This window comes from Melanerpes formicivorus, unplaced genomic scaffold, assembly GCF_026170545.1.
Source record: "Melanerpes formicivorus ecotype bairdi unplaced genomic scaffold, bMelFor1.0.p_v2 SCAF_48, whole genome shotgun sequence".
Lineage (NCBI taxonomy): Eukaryota > Metazoa > Chordata > Aves > Piciformes > Picidae > Melanerpes > Melanerpes formicivorus.
Genome location: NW_027142400.1, coordinates 837595 through 854243, shown reverse-complemented (window position 1 = coordinate 854243; position 16649 = coordinate 837595). Strand labels below are relative to the sequence as shown.

General features: G+C 39.4%; 1 protein-coding gene across 7 annotated transcripts in view; it reads right to left on the bottom strand.

Moving 5' to 3' along the window:
• Positions 1–16649, bottom strand: part of EML1 (EMAP like 1) — a 126699-nt gene that overhangs the window by 90285 nt on the left and 19765 nt on the right. For 6 of the 7 annotated variants that reach the window (XM_068160101.1, XM_068160104.1, XM_068160102.1 and 3 more), the window contains exon 1: positions 14181–14369. The exons of the other annotated variant lie outside the window; for it this stretch is intronic. In XM_068160101.1, coding sequence (XP_068016202.1) covers positions 14181–14307 — 127 coding nt within the window. In that variant the 5' untranslated portion in view covers positions 14308–14369. Of the gene's footprint in view, positions 1–14180; positions 14370–16649 lie in introns of those variants that run through there. 7 annotated transcript variants of the gene reach the window in all.

Below are 16649 nucleotides of genomic sequence, written 5' to 3'. Positions count from 1 at the left end.
TAATTCCTGACATCATATATGCCTATTTACCACCTCAACTAACCTATCTTAATGTTTTACTTATCCATCTCCCATAAAAAGGGGTAGGAGGAGAAAGAAGACAATATTTCATTTTTACAATGTAGGTTATTTCTGCAGGGCACAATAGAAAGTCTACTGGTTCAAACTCATTGAGTTTCCATGAGCTTTTCAGAGTGGGTGGAGGAGCAAGAAGGTGGAAGGAAGGATGACCTACAAGGGATATGTTGAAAACTCAGCCCGCTCCACTCACAGATTCCTCTGATATCTGCCAGAACGCAAGACCACCTACACTGAGTCCGTCATCTCTCCACTGCTTGTTGCCTCAGCCTCTGCTTTTCTAGTGCAATACCCCAAGACACAGCCTAGAGATGGAAGAAAACAGTTTAATCATCAGCTAATCTGAGCTTCTCTGGCTCAAGAGAAAAGTAATAGGGAATAATACTTTCCTACAGGTTTCAACGTTTCTTTACCCTCACTTCCAACACAGGTCATAGCTTTTTTTTTTTGTGGGTAACTATAGGTTTGTTTTGAATTAAACTCTTTTGTTTACTTTGGAACAGAATTTGGCTTGGAAGAGAAAATTTTTGTTCAAGTCTGTGCAATCACCCAAGGCCTATATTGTGGTCAAAGCAATTTTGTATTACATGTGCTTTTCAGAGTAGTTTCTTTCTAATTATTCTTAGCAAGTATATCCAGAAATTTAGATAAATTCCACATTTCATCTCCTTTTGACATGTAAAACTTGAGAAATAAAATGCAACAAAGCAAATGGTTGAACCAAAGAAGCTTTCACGGACTTTTCCAGGAACATGAATAGGCATCGGGCTTTAAAATGTAGAATCAGGTTCATACAGTAGTAAAATTGACTTTTGAGGAAAGAATGCTGGTTGTTCTTAAAACACCTCTGCCAGCCATTCCAAGGTGTAGGATTACTAATCCTCCTCAGGGGAAGCCATGCGTGGCATTCTTCACTTTGGTGGTAGCATTCAAGGGAGTCCTGGACAGAGGGAAAAAGTAATAGGGGCAATAATGACAGTCTGAATGAAGCCCTGAGAAATAGTCCAGGCCCTGCTGCCTGGCTGCCAGCCATCCAAGCATGAAGAACAATCGTGCATTTGTTTCAAATACCAAGTCACCTAATTTTAAAAACACTTCCTGACACAGCCCTTTAGTTCCTAAGTACTTCACCACCTGACATTTCTCTCTCAAGCTTTCAAAGAAGCAAGAGAAAACCAGAGCTATGGATGAGGGAAAGGAGGGAAACTAAAGGGATTTTGTCATTAGTGCAGTCATAATTCAAGGAAAAAGAAGAGAAGAATACAAGGTCTTTTCAACATTTGCTCAACCCCTCCTTGTCCCACCGCTTTCTGGAATAAATGCTGGAATAAAGAATAGAATGTATCTCAAAAGAAAAATATGTATTGTGTGCCAGGAATTATACAAGCAGATGCAGCCATGAACAGAAGAATTAAGAACATAAAACCCCTGCAGTGTGCACTGGCTGATGAAGGGTTGGAGGTTGCCAAGGGACACTCATGACCACTGTGCAGCCCAAGCTAGGATCTTGCTCTAAACATCATCCTACAGCCCTGTCATGCAGAGGCTAACTGCATTTTTCTTCGCATTCTTCTTCTTAAACAGCTCTTTTACATATCAGCTCTTAAACATATCAGTAGCTGTTTAATGAATGTTTTGGTCATAACCACCTCATGGTATGTTTTACAGATGTTTGAGAAATCTTGCAATGAGGAACTTTGAATCCTTTCCCCAAACCATGTCTTCAGTTAAATATTGTCATACGAAGGTGAATGAATCCCCCTAGACTAAGGGATGGGTAGAATAGGTCAAGGACTAAATCTTTTCTGCTGCTCACCTTGCAGAGGACCATTACCTTCAGCTGAAGTCTTGATATCATTATTTTTTATTTGTCAGAAAATTGTTATATAGCTTATGGTACTATGTACCAAAATCACTACAAATAACTCAGCTAGCTGCTTAATGCTCCTCAGAGACTTCATTCAGCTACACAATTTTTTGGCAAAGTCAAAATTCTGGATTCAGATTTTTCAGATTTATACAACTATAATATCTCCCCACTCCTTCATGACATCTTTTATTTCAAGATATCAGCAGCTATTTTCTTAGCAATAATTTCAGCAGGGAAAAATGTTTAGCAATATAGATGCAATTTAGAGTCATATGACCAATTAGGAAAAAAATGCATTTCAAAGAAGTTTATGGCATTAATTTTGTACCAGTAAGATGTTTTAAAGAAAAATCTGTATAAGACACTGCAAAAAGACATTTTGCTAACCTCTCTCTTTCAAATGTCATTTGGTGATCATCCAAGAATAAGGAGTAAATAATACTTTATGCTGGAAAGGAATACGTGTGACTCACAATTTTCAGCTGCAATACGTGTGAACTTGTGGAAAATTCTGCAATTAGAGACTGGAGGCAGAGCAAATTTCTGTTTACATTCAGCTCTGCCCAGCAGATCAGAACTGCTAGAGAGCTGCAGAAAATGCTCCACGGACTGTGTCCTGCTTGGAGTTCTACTGTATAAAAGGTATTGCTCTTATAGGGGAGAGTCTTGACATAATTTAGCATTTTGTACTTTTTCCATTCATCTGATGAAGAGTGTTTGCTCTCCCATTCATTCACCATTTCCTTCCATGTAAAATTAGGAAATATATCATATAAAGATTGGAACTCATTTTCCCCCCATTCCTCTGTGTCTTCCCTTGGAGCTCAGAAACACAAGTTATCCCAGGGAGAGGAAATACAGTAATGAAGTCCCTGGCTTCATCACAAGCTCTTTTCTGACCTGACCAGAAGAAAGTATATGAAAACAGACTGAATACTTCAGGATAGGTATAGCTTAATGACAAAAGTATGTTGAGGTAAAATCAGAAAGACAAAAGCACAAAGTAAAATATAAGCAAGATCAGTGAGGTAACAAGATACTGTTCTACAAATGTATATAAGAAAGCCAGGAGTGTCCTGGTCACTCAGGGATGCTAGACAGTTATCAACAGGGAAGGTGCAAGTGATTAATGTCTTTTTTGTACCTGTCTTTATTAATCTATACTTCAATCAATGTCTTAAGCCAGTGCTGTTGCTGGAAAACATACTGATACTGATACTGCTCCACTCTGTTCCCACCTTCTTGATGCCCTCCCCTGTTTAGCTGCCACAACAGTTTGTAAGGGTGTACAGAGATCTGCATGGGGAAATAATTCAGCTGAAAATTAACCTAGCAGATAGATGACGTTACTTGGATCAATTAGGTCTGCAGTTTGATTCATCTCATGGCTGCACAGTACTGGGATTTATTTACCTTTTTTTCAAATTAGCTAGGCATGATATTCAAAGGACAGACTGATCCCAGGATGGCTAGTTACTGTCTCTGAGTGACTAGATTTTTATGACACTTGTCTTTTAAAGGGGGGGGGGGCAGGGGGGGAAAGGCAGTTGGTGTCACAAAACTCAACTGCAGTAAGACTTTTTGTAGACTCCTGATACACCCATAAGTAAATAAGAAAATGAAGCCTTCCTGAACTCTGCAACACCTGTTCTAAAAAATTTAAGGCTGTACAGGTAATTCTGCCTTAATAATAACACAAAATAGAAAGATATATGAAATATGATTCTGCATGGTTTTGTCCACATTCTCATTAGTGACTGAAAAAGGCAGCAGAAGGCATTCATACTAATGGAGCTTGGGACCTCTGCAAGTAAGCCAGTCAACAGGCAGATTTAAATTTAGAAAGATCTTGGCAGCTTGAAGGAACTGTTGTAAAAGCAAGATAAAATGTACTAATGACCAGTGCAAGGGACTACACTTAGACAGGAATTATCTGCTGGAACGTGGATAATAACTGGTCAGCAAATAGTTTGACCAAGAGCTGACCACAAACCAAACATTGAGTCATCTATGTTATGCAGACTGAAAAAGACAAATATCATACTGTGATGGATAAATAATCCTGAAAATGTATGAAGAAATCCTTCTGCCCTTTTCAGTGTTGATAACACCTGAATTGGAGCATTGAATCCAGTTTAAATTGAACCAAGAAAGATTCTCATTCAAATTAGACATTAGAATAAAAATGCCTTTCCAACTATAAGGGCAGTAAAGCACTGGGATTAGTGCATGAGGAAGTTACAGAGCAGCCATGGAACATCTCTAAGATCATCTTAGACAAATACATGTCCTGTTAGATTTGATATAACTGATCCTGCCGTGGGTCAGATTGCCTAAATGAACTCTCAAGGTCTTTTCCAGACTAGATTTTCTGTGAGTTATGTCCAGCCCATTAAGATTTCTGGTGAATGGTAACCACAGACCCACATCTATGGGCATTTTGGTGTTGTTTCTCTCACACAAGGTTCACAAGTAATTGGCTGGAGTGCTTCAAATAATCCCACTTCAGTTACAATCAATAGGGAGTAATAGAAATTAGGACATTGCTCTGTTTTTCTGTTCTGAGGAGATGAAGTCTTGTCCACATTTAAGTCATTGGCAATATATTCCTACCATCCCCCCAAGAGCAGCTGATGAAGAAAACAGTTTAGTTAATGTCTTACCATAAAATAAAGCAAATATGGAAAAAAATATATCAAGTTATGCATATGGTGCTACTATTCTGGGGGCTAGTGATGGAGAGTCAGCCTTTCTTCTCACATGGGTGTGTGTCAAGCCAGGCCAATATGAAGCAATCACAGTTTGCTAGTGCTCATTATATAATGAACTAATGCCCCTTTCCCTCTTATGAGAAGGTAAAAAGCAGAGTCAAAACTTGGAGAAAAAAAAATTGCTATCACAGTTGCAATAGTGAAATGATGAGAGGTCCTCATTCTCTGCCTTCAAAACAATATATGGGATGTCTGGGATTTCATTTTTTTCACTCTGTTCCCTTTTTTGAATCCCCTCCTATAGTGTGGACAAACTGATGAAGTAAAAAGGTTATGCACACTGAGTGCAGTATTTGCTTTGAGTTGAGGTGTGTAATTGCTCTCTAGCAGGCAAATATGTACAAAAAGGAAAGCTCTCTCTGGGCATGATGCTCTTGAACAGATCAGCACACCTGAAAATATTTTAAAGTAAGCCTAGCTTGTATCAATCTTCTTGCCACTAAGTACTGCTAGGGACAGAACTGAATCTTTGGGTGTGTTTATATTATTCCCTTGTATTAGATGAAAGATATTTATGTCTCTCTTTTCATTTACAAACACCTATATGTAAAGGGGTTCTGACAAACTCTCCTCCCTTTCCCCCCCAAAAAGAGCAATAATGTAATATTTCTTAAGAGCACAATCTCCTAAAAAGGCATTGAGAATGATCATTAACCTTGAAGGCTGCGCAATCTGTTTTCCAGACTTGCCCTTCACAGTGCTAACAAAAGTAGTTTGCACAAGAGAAATTTGACTTTCACATGATCTGAGATACACATTTAAATTAATAAAATTTATGACTCTATTAATAATAGATTCCTGAAACTAAACTACAAAATTCAAAAGGGTATCTTCACATTTATGGAACTCAGGTTTGCTGTTCTGCTTAAATCTAACAGTGTGACATTTGAGAAAACTGTGACATTTGAATCTGTGTAACAGAGGAAGGTGTTCAGAAACATGGATTCAGTCCAAACTCTCTCTAAGTTTAAGGAATTCAGCAGAAGGGATGGGGGAGGGGGGGGGGGGGGAGGAGGAGGGAGAGAGCAGGGAGGGAGGAATGTGCACACACAAATGCAAGTGAGCAACACAAATTTTACTATTCCAAGTCAAAGTAATTTATCTGCTCTGTGGGAAATCAGACATGGAATCACTGCCTACTTATAGAGTCAGATTTAGAATCAGACCAACTGGGATGATTTGGTGGGAGGACTTTTAGATCAGACAGGTGACAACATCACCTTTGTGTCAGAAAAGAGCTATGATTCTCTTCAAAATAAAAAGTACTATTTAATTCATACCACATGACTGACGTAAGACAAACTCTACCACAGGTCCAGTCTGGTAGGCAATTTGGGTTCAGTAAAAAACCGGAATTTGCTCATCTGTGCCTTCTTCATAGGCTGTTACTATGGCAATGGGAAAATATTGTGGGGTATAGGAATAGTAGGAACATGACTAAGATGTTACAGAAAAAGGAACACTCAACACCAATTTGCAGTAGGCACAGAACACACTTCAGAAATACACACAAATTGAGGATGATAATCTGACATTCCTTTGCACCCATGCATTTATTGGGGGATGTGGTTAATAAATAAGGAGCTGTAGTGCTGCATGCTTTCAGCCCCTCTGTTATCAGTGGGAAACAGAAGCTGGTGTTGAAAGAAACAACAGCACTCTGCTCTGCTCCTTCCAGCTCTTCACCTTTTTCTGTGGGACCGCCCTGCAGCTGGAACTGCATTTATCAGTAACGAACATGTTTGGACAGACTCAGTCAAGTCAGCATGCAACTTCCATGGCCTTTCCAAGTGTGAAGGCTTCGCCTTTCACTTGTCAAGCCACACAGGCTTGTGGGAACCCCTGTATGAAGGCTCCCATCTCATGGACACTAGTCCCAGCAAATTTAGATTTGGATAGAATGCAAAGGAAGCAGCCCACGGCAAGAGCCACCTCACGGGAAGACTTCCCTACAGAACATTGTGCGTACAACAGCTACCAGAATAACCCAGACCTGTGCTCTGGCTGACTGAGTACCATGTGGTCTTCAGCATGCCACTCAACTAGTATTTAAAAAATAGCTTGTCCTCAGAAGAATCTTCTCCCCAGTTTTGCTATTTAGTTATTTAGTCTCAGAAAGAATGAAGATATATATATATATACATACATACATATATGTTTTCCCTATAAAAAATAAAATCTGCCTTGTGCAGCTTATGATGACTGCATGGCCTGCATTAGTGTTAGTCATACGCTGAAGCCTTTATGCTTTTGGACTCAGTAGCACTCTGACATAGTTAATTCCATGGATCAATTATGCATTGTGCAAATGCCTTTCTTTCAATCAAATTCATGTTCTGCCTTTTAATTCATTTAATGTTTCTTTATCCTTGAACTCTGACAAACACCAGATTAACTACTCTCTCTAAAGAGGTCCGTTTTTTCCTACGCACCTCTCAAGATTCCCCTTCAATTTACTCAAATACTTCAATTGTTTCTGCCCTGAAGGAGGTGAGAGCTTCCTTCATCATGGGCTTCTGGGACCAGTGGAGTTTTGGGGCTGTCCTCAAGCTTCTCCTTCTGACCTGCAAACAGATGCTTCTTCATGAGAAATTCAGTGAGCTGGAGCAGTCCACTACACCCTTTGATCCTGCTCCCCTGAGTTTTACTGTGGGAGGTACAACGGAGCCCTGAGGCATCAACATGATTATACTGTATTCTTTTACCTTAAAAATGCTGGCCACCAGTATTGTTGCTCAGCAACATGAAACTGTGTATCACTGCTGGCTTCATTAAACTTTAAAAATATTTTTCCTTGCCTATCCAAATAAATAATTGACAAAGATTTCAGTATGTATTAAGCATGTCTGTTGGAATTCCAGTAAGTAGGTCTATAATTCTCATTTTATATATCTGGAATGAAGAAGAAATAACTAACTGGCTGCAAAATAAAATGGATAGCTGAAAAATACTTGCTCTTACATAGCAATTTGTAAATTGCTCAAAGGTGCTGTATCAAATAAAGATCAAAAGCCTGTAATTATTCCTTTACTGAACACATTGCACCTCTTTTTTTTTTTTTTTTGCTAAGAACATTAAATCTGACTGTATAGTTTCCTGCTAGAAAAGACTGCAACAACTGATTCTTTAAGTTCTTTGTTATATATATATATATATATATATATATATATATTTGCTAATATAGGCAATTGAGCACATCAAATATGCATAAATAGAGAAGAACAGATTTCAACATATATATTTTCTGGTTGAGCAACAGTGCCTGGGGTTATGAAAAGGGAATGAGTTGTAAAACTCAAGCATACTTTTCATCATCTAACTGATGGATTGCTTGTTATTCACCTCTGGCACGGGTGCCAGCTAAAATAAATTGCTGCAATCCTTATCAACAGATTCTTTTCTATTATCTCCATGAAGTCCCAGTTTTAACTAATTGGTGGCATTACCAGGACATTTTTCTGAAAATACAGAAGCTTCTTGGTAAATGCAATTGCTATTCTAATCTATGAGCGCAGCATTTAGATGCAGGTCTTGCGAGCAGAATAGAGAGAACCTGAGCTAGGGAGCTCCGGAGATCTCCAATCTAAATGACTGCCAAAATAAACATGAGCAGAGATAGAGGGATTAGTCCTGTAATCCTTACTTAAGCAAAATTCCTGCTATCTTCAGTGAGACTGTCACTGGGGAACAGCTGTAGAAATTGGCCTAAATTAAGCAGAAATGAGAAAGGCCAAATTCCGCCTCTGGGTGTGCATGTGTGACTTCTGTAAAACCTGTGATGCCCAAGCCTGGGATAATCAGCACATAAATTCCCACCAAGCTCTACAGTACCAAGACTTTATTCTGTATGAATACCGTGAGTCTTCATACCCCCACAGAGCAATGTTCCTATCCAAGTTTCACTAAGAAGTGAAAAAACAATTGCAAACTAAAACCAACATTCAGAAACAAAATGTGCATTGTATTAAAGAGTGTCTTCCATTTTAACCAGTTGTAGGAGTGTCTGAATCATTTGTCTTCACTGAACTCAGTGTTATTGCCCCCATTTTCCAGCTGGGATGGAAAACTCACATGCAAAGTGATTTTCCATAGACCACACAGCAAGTGATTAGTATCATGGGGACAAATTAATCTTGGGTGTAAATCCCTAAAGATTAATGGAGCTCTAACAGGGATTAATTTGGCCCATCATCTCTAAGGACAGCAAAACCAATTAGGTGATGTCATTAATCTTCTGGTTAGTACAGGACGGTTTCTTAAGTAATACTGAAAGACAGGCAATAGAACAGAAATGACCAAAGGATCCACTAAAACAGATGAATCTGCCATTCCTTGGCAGAGGATTCACAGGAGCCTTTAATAGTGACAGCAGCCCTGATAGTTTCTCAGGCATCCATCCCGAGTGAGATGCTCCATGGGAATCGTTTGTGTGAGACATGAAGAGCTGGCTCAAATTTTAGTCACTGATGAGGTTTACATCTTTTCTTAGGGCAAGACTTTCGCAAAACTGATTTGGACTCAAATGTATTTATTAAGTCTTTGGAAAATACGAAGTGGTTAATGCCCTAGGGAAAGTATCACTGGGAAGATTCAAAAATTTTAGTATTTCCACCTCTAGTCTGACAAAATGCAAACTACCCTAATGGAAATAAGCCTATAAGAAGCAGGTATTGCAAAATCTGTATAACTACCACTTTCTGAAATTTGGAAACCAATATTTCCTTATTCTTCAGTTGGGACAATACAAAATTTCCCATCTTAAACACCAAATATCTTCCTGATGCTTGCAATAGGGTTAAAACCAGCCCAGAGCAGAAAATGGTCTTCTTTTTCTGTTTTCCTCTGAAATTTTATTTCAAATAGAAGCTAAATTAGACAGAAAGCTATTTGTTTAAGGGTAATGACCAGCTATAACAAATGCATACAAAGAAGAGATGAACAGAACAATGAAAACTACCACATCCAGACCATGGTTAATGGAATTTATGGAAAGAGAACATCTGTGTCATTGGCAAGGTCTAGCGGGAGCACACTGAATAGGAGGTAGTGAATTTGTGCCCAGAAGTTGTGTGCATTACCTAATAGGCCTGGTAAAAATGTTCCACTGGCATTTTGAAAGCAAAACTTGGCAACAATGAGATCATTAAAACCCTACTGCATAGATGCCCTCATTCAAAATGTAATAATATGTAGCAGGTTTTTCATTGTTATTAGGAGAAAAAAAATATTCTAGTTGTAATAGGGATCATCCCATCAATAGCTCTGCCTGAATAAGAGTTTCATGGCTGAGATTTCATAATCGGTGAAATGACATAAAACTTCTTTCACAGGGATCTTCTTGGATAAATTAAAACCTCTCTCCTCATTTTATATAATGGAGGAGTTCAAATGAGGTGACATGCTCAGGCTGATGGTATGGTTCCAGTCAGGAGGGAGAACGTCATGGTGCTTCCTTGTACTGAAGCAGAGAAGCAGGGATTTGTGGGGCAGGGCTTTGCAGCATCCTTCCCACCCCAGTCAGCTGAGCACTTTTTAGGAATGTAATGACACCCTGCCACATGCATCTATAGAGTGAGGATGCTAAAAAGAGACATAGAGTAAGAACCTCAGCAGAACATGAAAGAAACTTGAATTTTTGCAGGGTGTCTTGAACATAGAAGGCTGAGTGGAGTGGAAATATCTCTGAGTCAGTGAAAAAGTTATCAGCCAAAAGTAGTAAATAAATGTACCAAGGCTGTTCCCACATGGTATCATCTATGTTTTAGAAGTGCAAGGAAAAGAAAAGGAAATGCACTTAAGAAAAAGCTGTCAAAAGAAGCTCATAATATATAAAAGAATGGAAGAAGATCCGTTTTATGATTTTCCTTCAGCAACTGGATCTAAAGACACCCTCTGAGAAATGCACCCACACAAAGCCTGTGTTTCCAAAAGGCCTTTTAGGCTGTAAAATGACAGTGGTTTTGTCTCACCATTTGTTTCCAAAAAACATGTTTTATAATTATTAGAGGATAAAAGAACAGGTGTTTTTTTTTTCCATAAGTAGCTATTGAACACTGTAATTTCTAGGCAAAAAGAAAATTCTAAATCTATAGACAATTAAGTTTAATACTAGTTTTCCTTTTAAACAATAGACTAGCTTCATCTTTAGTGATGAAGGCAAATGGGTAGGGACCCTGTCACCATATATCCAGCTTTTCTAAAGTGCAAATATACCTGCAGCACAGTGCTGCATATGCAAAGCTATGAGAAATCAGACAGCAAATGTAAAACCATGCCAAAACCATACAAAACAAGCACAGCAACTGTAAACCAGCTTATGCTTTCAGCTCTGGTATGACCAGGTTAGAAGTTTGGTACATGTATCTTATCTATCTTCTGCAGCTTATATTTGTTGTAGAAACAATATAGCAACTGACACAGTCACAGATAGTAGCTTCATGCAAACAAGCCTATATGAGAACTGGTATTTATTTTTCACGGGGACACAATCAATATTGTAGTGGTGTATTGAATGCCACAGTAAAAAATACCTGACATTCAGACCCAAGTTGCTTCATAAAATATAACTCCACACAATTACAGCCTGCCTAGTTGATACATCTTTGTTGTCCTGTTTAAAACACGTCAGAAATAATTTATAAGGGAAGATACATGCATATTCATAGCAATTACTGCTTTGCAAGTCCAGTTGCAGTAAAACTGGAAGATATTGGAGAATAACAGTAAGAAAAGTAGTGATAGCAGCTGCTTCTAGGTGCTGTGGAGCACAGTGAAGCTCAGACTTTGTCCTGTAAACATGTGTTAGCTGTTTGCTGATCATCTGATTGGTACAGCGAGTGCTGATTTCATTGGCAATTAGCTCCAGGTCTGCTTTAACAACAGAATAACAGGCATCTCAAAATTCAAATATTAATGGAAAGGCCTTTTATGTTCCAGTCTGGATATATTTAATAGTATTGAGAGGTTTACTGGATCCTTTTTTTCCAGACTACAAACACAATAATGGAAACATTTATTCACTGATTTGTGTACACATTAAGTGCTATATATGGATTGTGAATGAATGAAAAATGTGGCTTGCATTACTGGACATATGTCATTGTAAAATCAAACTAAGAGAACAGAGTCCATGTAAGTACGTGAAATCTTCATGGACATTTTCACATACCCTTTTTTTCCCCCATATTTACAGCAAATTAGCAGCAAATTAGCTCCTCACTATATCTTTGCTAAAATGCAGGAACTTAGCTGTGGTGGTGACTTGCCCTCTTCAGAAATACCAAATCAATCATTTGCTATGATCCCACAGTGCGCAGTGTCACTGTGAGGGACTTAAAAAAATCTTTTCTACTGGCAAGCATCTTTTAAAATGTTCTGGAAGATGATACCATACGAAGCACATTGGTACGGGTCTGTCCCTGTCATGTCTTCACAGAAGGTACCACTTCAAGCCCCATTCACAGATGCAGTGCAGCATGTCCAAGGGGACTAAAAGGGGCCTTCTCACAGAGAAGAGAATATAGCTGCTCCAGCAAGTCAAATTGGACACAATCTCCTTGCTTCAAGCACACAGCTGTTGAAAGGGTACATATGAAGGCGAGACAGACCAAGGTCTGAAGTACATCCCACAGAGTTAGTGTCCTGAGAGCATGAGCAGCTGGTTAATCTGATTAAAGGAGATAGAAAACCATCTTGAGGATGACACAGCTAGGGGGAGAAGATCAGTATGCAGTAAAAGCCAGAGAATTGACCCCAGGTGCATGCATAGCTCAATGTCAATAACAGAACACATGCAGGATGTGACCCAGAATGGCTGGTCCCTGTGCAGCTTCATGGTAACCACTAAAAGCCACTATCCCAAACTACTCCCACATTCTTGACATGCTGGGGGTTCCCTTCCAGCACATGCTAGGCAACATAAACTCCAACAGTATGATTAAAAGCAGTATCATCTATCTGCATCTAACTATGTTACCTCTTTATTTTGAACAAAGAACCCATGAGAATGGATTCTTCATTCAATCACTTATAGACTACTGGCATACATCACACAGGATCTTCTCAAAGGTCTTTGTTAGAAAGGAAAATATCTGCTCTTCCACAAACCCTGGCATTCAGCCTCCAAGCTGGATAGTTTCACATAGCTACAGAGATCAAACTGTACTTCTATCTTTCAATAGCTCCTGGATCACTCACACAGTCCTGCACTTAGCATGTGCTGGGATGAAGTGTCTTGGATCCTTAATGGATCTCTTCCATCTTCACTGTGCATGAGCCCATTCCACAAGAACAAGCGTAACATCTTTAAACCTCTCTCTGAACAAAGCAGCCAGCTCCCAAAGCACCTTTCTTCCTGAGCTGTCTCAGCTGCTCACAGCTAATGAGTCACATGCTATATAATACAGTGATGGGGCTGTCAGAAGGGGTTTTGAAGCTGTTCCCACTGTGCAGAACCCAGGTCTGATGCATGCATAATTCAGACAACACCCTTTGCTGCTGTGGTGCCAACTGCTGGACTTGGGCAGCTTTGTGGGATTGAGGACTGTGAACAGAAGGACTGCTGAAGGCATTGGCAGTGTACAACAATTGCCAACAGCACCTCCTGGGATTACCTGCAGACCATAAAGTCACTGCCATGTGCAAACAGCAGACCATGTGCCCTGGTTGGGGAGAGCTGGTATTTCTGGGTCTGAGCAGAAATGCAACACACTCTTCTCTTTTAAATCTGGTTTTGGTGTTAGGGTGTGCTGCCAAGATGTACAATGCAGTGAGAAAGACAATACAGCTATTTAATCTACATAGATTAGTCTCTGCATAAATTTTAATAACAGATCTCAGGATGGAGATTATGTTTGTTAGATAATGACTAACATATAAAAGATCTACAAGTCTACTACCTAGGAAAAGGAAATATATTTAAAATCAGGTATTTGATTGTTTTTACTACTGACTGAAAGTACAGTTATGTATAATCTCAAGATAGTAAGCAACAAATCCTTTCTTATTAAAGTAACTTAAACCATTAATGGCATTATAGCTTGCTTTAGACTTGTAGTTCTTCTTTTACTGCCATCTGTCTACCTTCCAGACTCTACTGAGGGAAAAGGAAAACTGTGTTCTAAATTTGCAATAAAACACTATGAACAGGTAATAGTTAAAAAGAAACAAGTCTACAAGACATTCAGAGCTCAGCACTGAGGCAGGAAGATTTTTCTTGCTGTAGTATGGTATTTAAAATCAGGCAACACAGAAACAGCCACCTTCTTGCAATGTCATATCCAGACTACAGAAAACATCATTGCAGTTACCTTGTCAGCTTACTGCATAACACTGAGCCACCCTCACACTTAAGGAAAATCAATTACTTTGTAGATGGAGTTAAAATCCCAGCTGTTATAAAATGCAAAGTAATCCTCCTGTTAATGACAATGTGGAATTAAGTAATGGAAGAAATGAGTGACCTGCACAGAACTCTGGTGCTCCACTGTGGTCTGCCTGGGCTGGTTCCTCAGGGATGGACTTCATGTTCCTCAGTGATGCCCCTGGAGCAGCTGGTGGGCTATGTCCGGGACTCAAAGGGCTCTGCATGAGAGGCAGCTGGGTGCTGTATCTTCTTTTTATTTATGTGAAGGTTACAATGGCAGCAGGCAGCAATGCACAGACACTGAATTAATTAAGCTGGTTTTAAGCTACAGCATTAAGGTGATGTCATAAGAACCCGCTTAGGATGGCAAGGTCAGTGGAAAGGGAGAGTACATGCCCTGCAATTTAAAAAGAATGTAATTTGGAGGGGTTGTGTTTGATGCTTTGTGTGGACTTGTCAAACCATTTGTTTTTTAAACCTGGCATCACCTGGAGAAGTACTTTTTCTATCCACAGAACTATATCCAACAGCATCTCTGTTTTGAAGAGGAGAGAAGCTGATACACCTGCTTCAGCTGCAAGCAACACACACTACATACTCAGAAATGCATAAATTAGATACAACTGAAAATGCACAGAACTGGGAAATTATTTTTATGCAAGATAACACAGTTCATGCAATTTATGCCAGATTGATCTTGTGTTTGTATATAAGCATACTCAGATAGGCATGTCAGGCAACTCAGTTTACCACTTACATTTACATAGCAGTGCATTGCCATTTTTCATTGGTAGTTTAATTATGTCATATAACTGAGCCTGAGATCTTTTTTCTGTATGTCCTAAATAACTAGTTTGGTAGAAGTAAAGAACAGAAAAAATTGGTTCTCTTCATAGCCTTGAAGAAAAAAAAATTCTACAGAGATTCTAACAGAAGAAATAAAGCAGATACAGGCACATTGGAAGCTCTTAATGATGCTATTGCTTCATTGTCAAATATTCCTACTAGGAAATGTTGAGCATCTGAACTGTAGCCATAATCCTCTCATACAGAAGCCTTTTCTACAGCTTGCACAGAGTAAGTGCAAGCCTGCGTCTTCAGCATTAATGGAATCAGTTAGAGTGAGTAATGCTTTGTGTATCATAAAGCTGTGATCCTGTAAACGTGGTAAAAAGATGGCACTGTTGCTTTTCCTAAGCAGTCAGTCCCACATGAGGTGAAGTGATTCAGAGCATTTGAGATGGATGGGCAGCTCTCAGAAAGGAGCTTTTGTTCCTCATCTCCAGTCTCTAACAGTCACAGTGAAATAGTCTCTACCATCTATCTGCCTATTAGCATCAAGATAACTGGGGCTGTTTGTGTGAGAAACACTTAAGAATATAACCAAAGGTCACACAAGGAGACTCTTAGATCAGCATCTTTTTGGTTTGGTTTGTTTTTTTACCAAGCTGAAAATGACCACACTGATGACCCACCACTGTCTCCCATAACGAAAAGCTAGAGACAGGTAGAAACACAGATGGGGATCAATTTGTCACTGAGAGCTTTACAGTAACAACTATTTATCCTTGTCTGCAGTAGTCACACAAACAACTGAAGAGAAACATTTCTATTCACTACATGGCAGTCTTCTACCCTTTCTTTCCTGATAGCTGTTACTTGTAATTGCAGCAAAAATAGTATATTGAGGGCTTTATGCTGATCTGTTGGATTTGAACATCAGCCTCTCAATTTACATCCTCTGCTGCCAGTCGAGTACACACTGTTTCTGCTATCCAATAAAAGCTTATGAAACAAGGTTAGATCTGCCTAGGTTTTACCATCCATGTCATGCAAGGAATTGAATGTAAAATCCACTTGGTAATCATGCAAAACCGGAAGGCAGATGAAATATCTCCAATGCACTCCTGATGCCACGGGACGCATCTCATCACGATTTGTGTGTGATAGAGCAGCGCTGCAGACAGGGAGCTGTACAGGCTCTGACGCCAGGCAGCGTGTGACAAAGAGTGGATGGCCTCTCTTAAGTGGTCTTTCTTGTAGCACCTCAGCGTTTCTGGGTACTTGGAGGTTATGTACTAGCTATGCTTCAATGGTGTGGAAAAGCACTTCCCATTCAAAGTGAATAGTCATCAAAGAAGTGGAGAAAATTGTTAAATGTTGTCAATGGAGATGTCTTTGCTTCTTTATAGATGCATTAATGGGATGATCTGTCACAAATCATAAAGGGTTTGCAACCTTTCAAATGGTGAATGTAATGATAAAACCAAATATTGTGTTACTCACTGGTTTCCATTATTGGCTAAATTATTGGATTAAATCATGATCCCCAGAGCTGAAGTCAAGGGATTTTGGCCAGAGCAAGGATTAGGATATCAGAAGAGGAAATCTCCCTGATCCCTGCAGAAGTGGTGAAGGGAAACATGGGAACAGGGGTTGGAAGAACAACGGGTTCCTGAGCACCACATTGTAACCACTTCTGCATGGACACTCCTTCTCCCCTCCACCCCCAATATATAATTGTCTGTAGGCCCTGCTACACAGTCAAGTCAAGGGCACTTTGAGC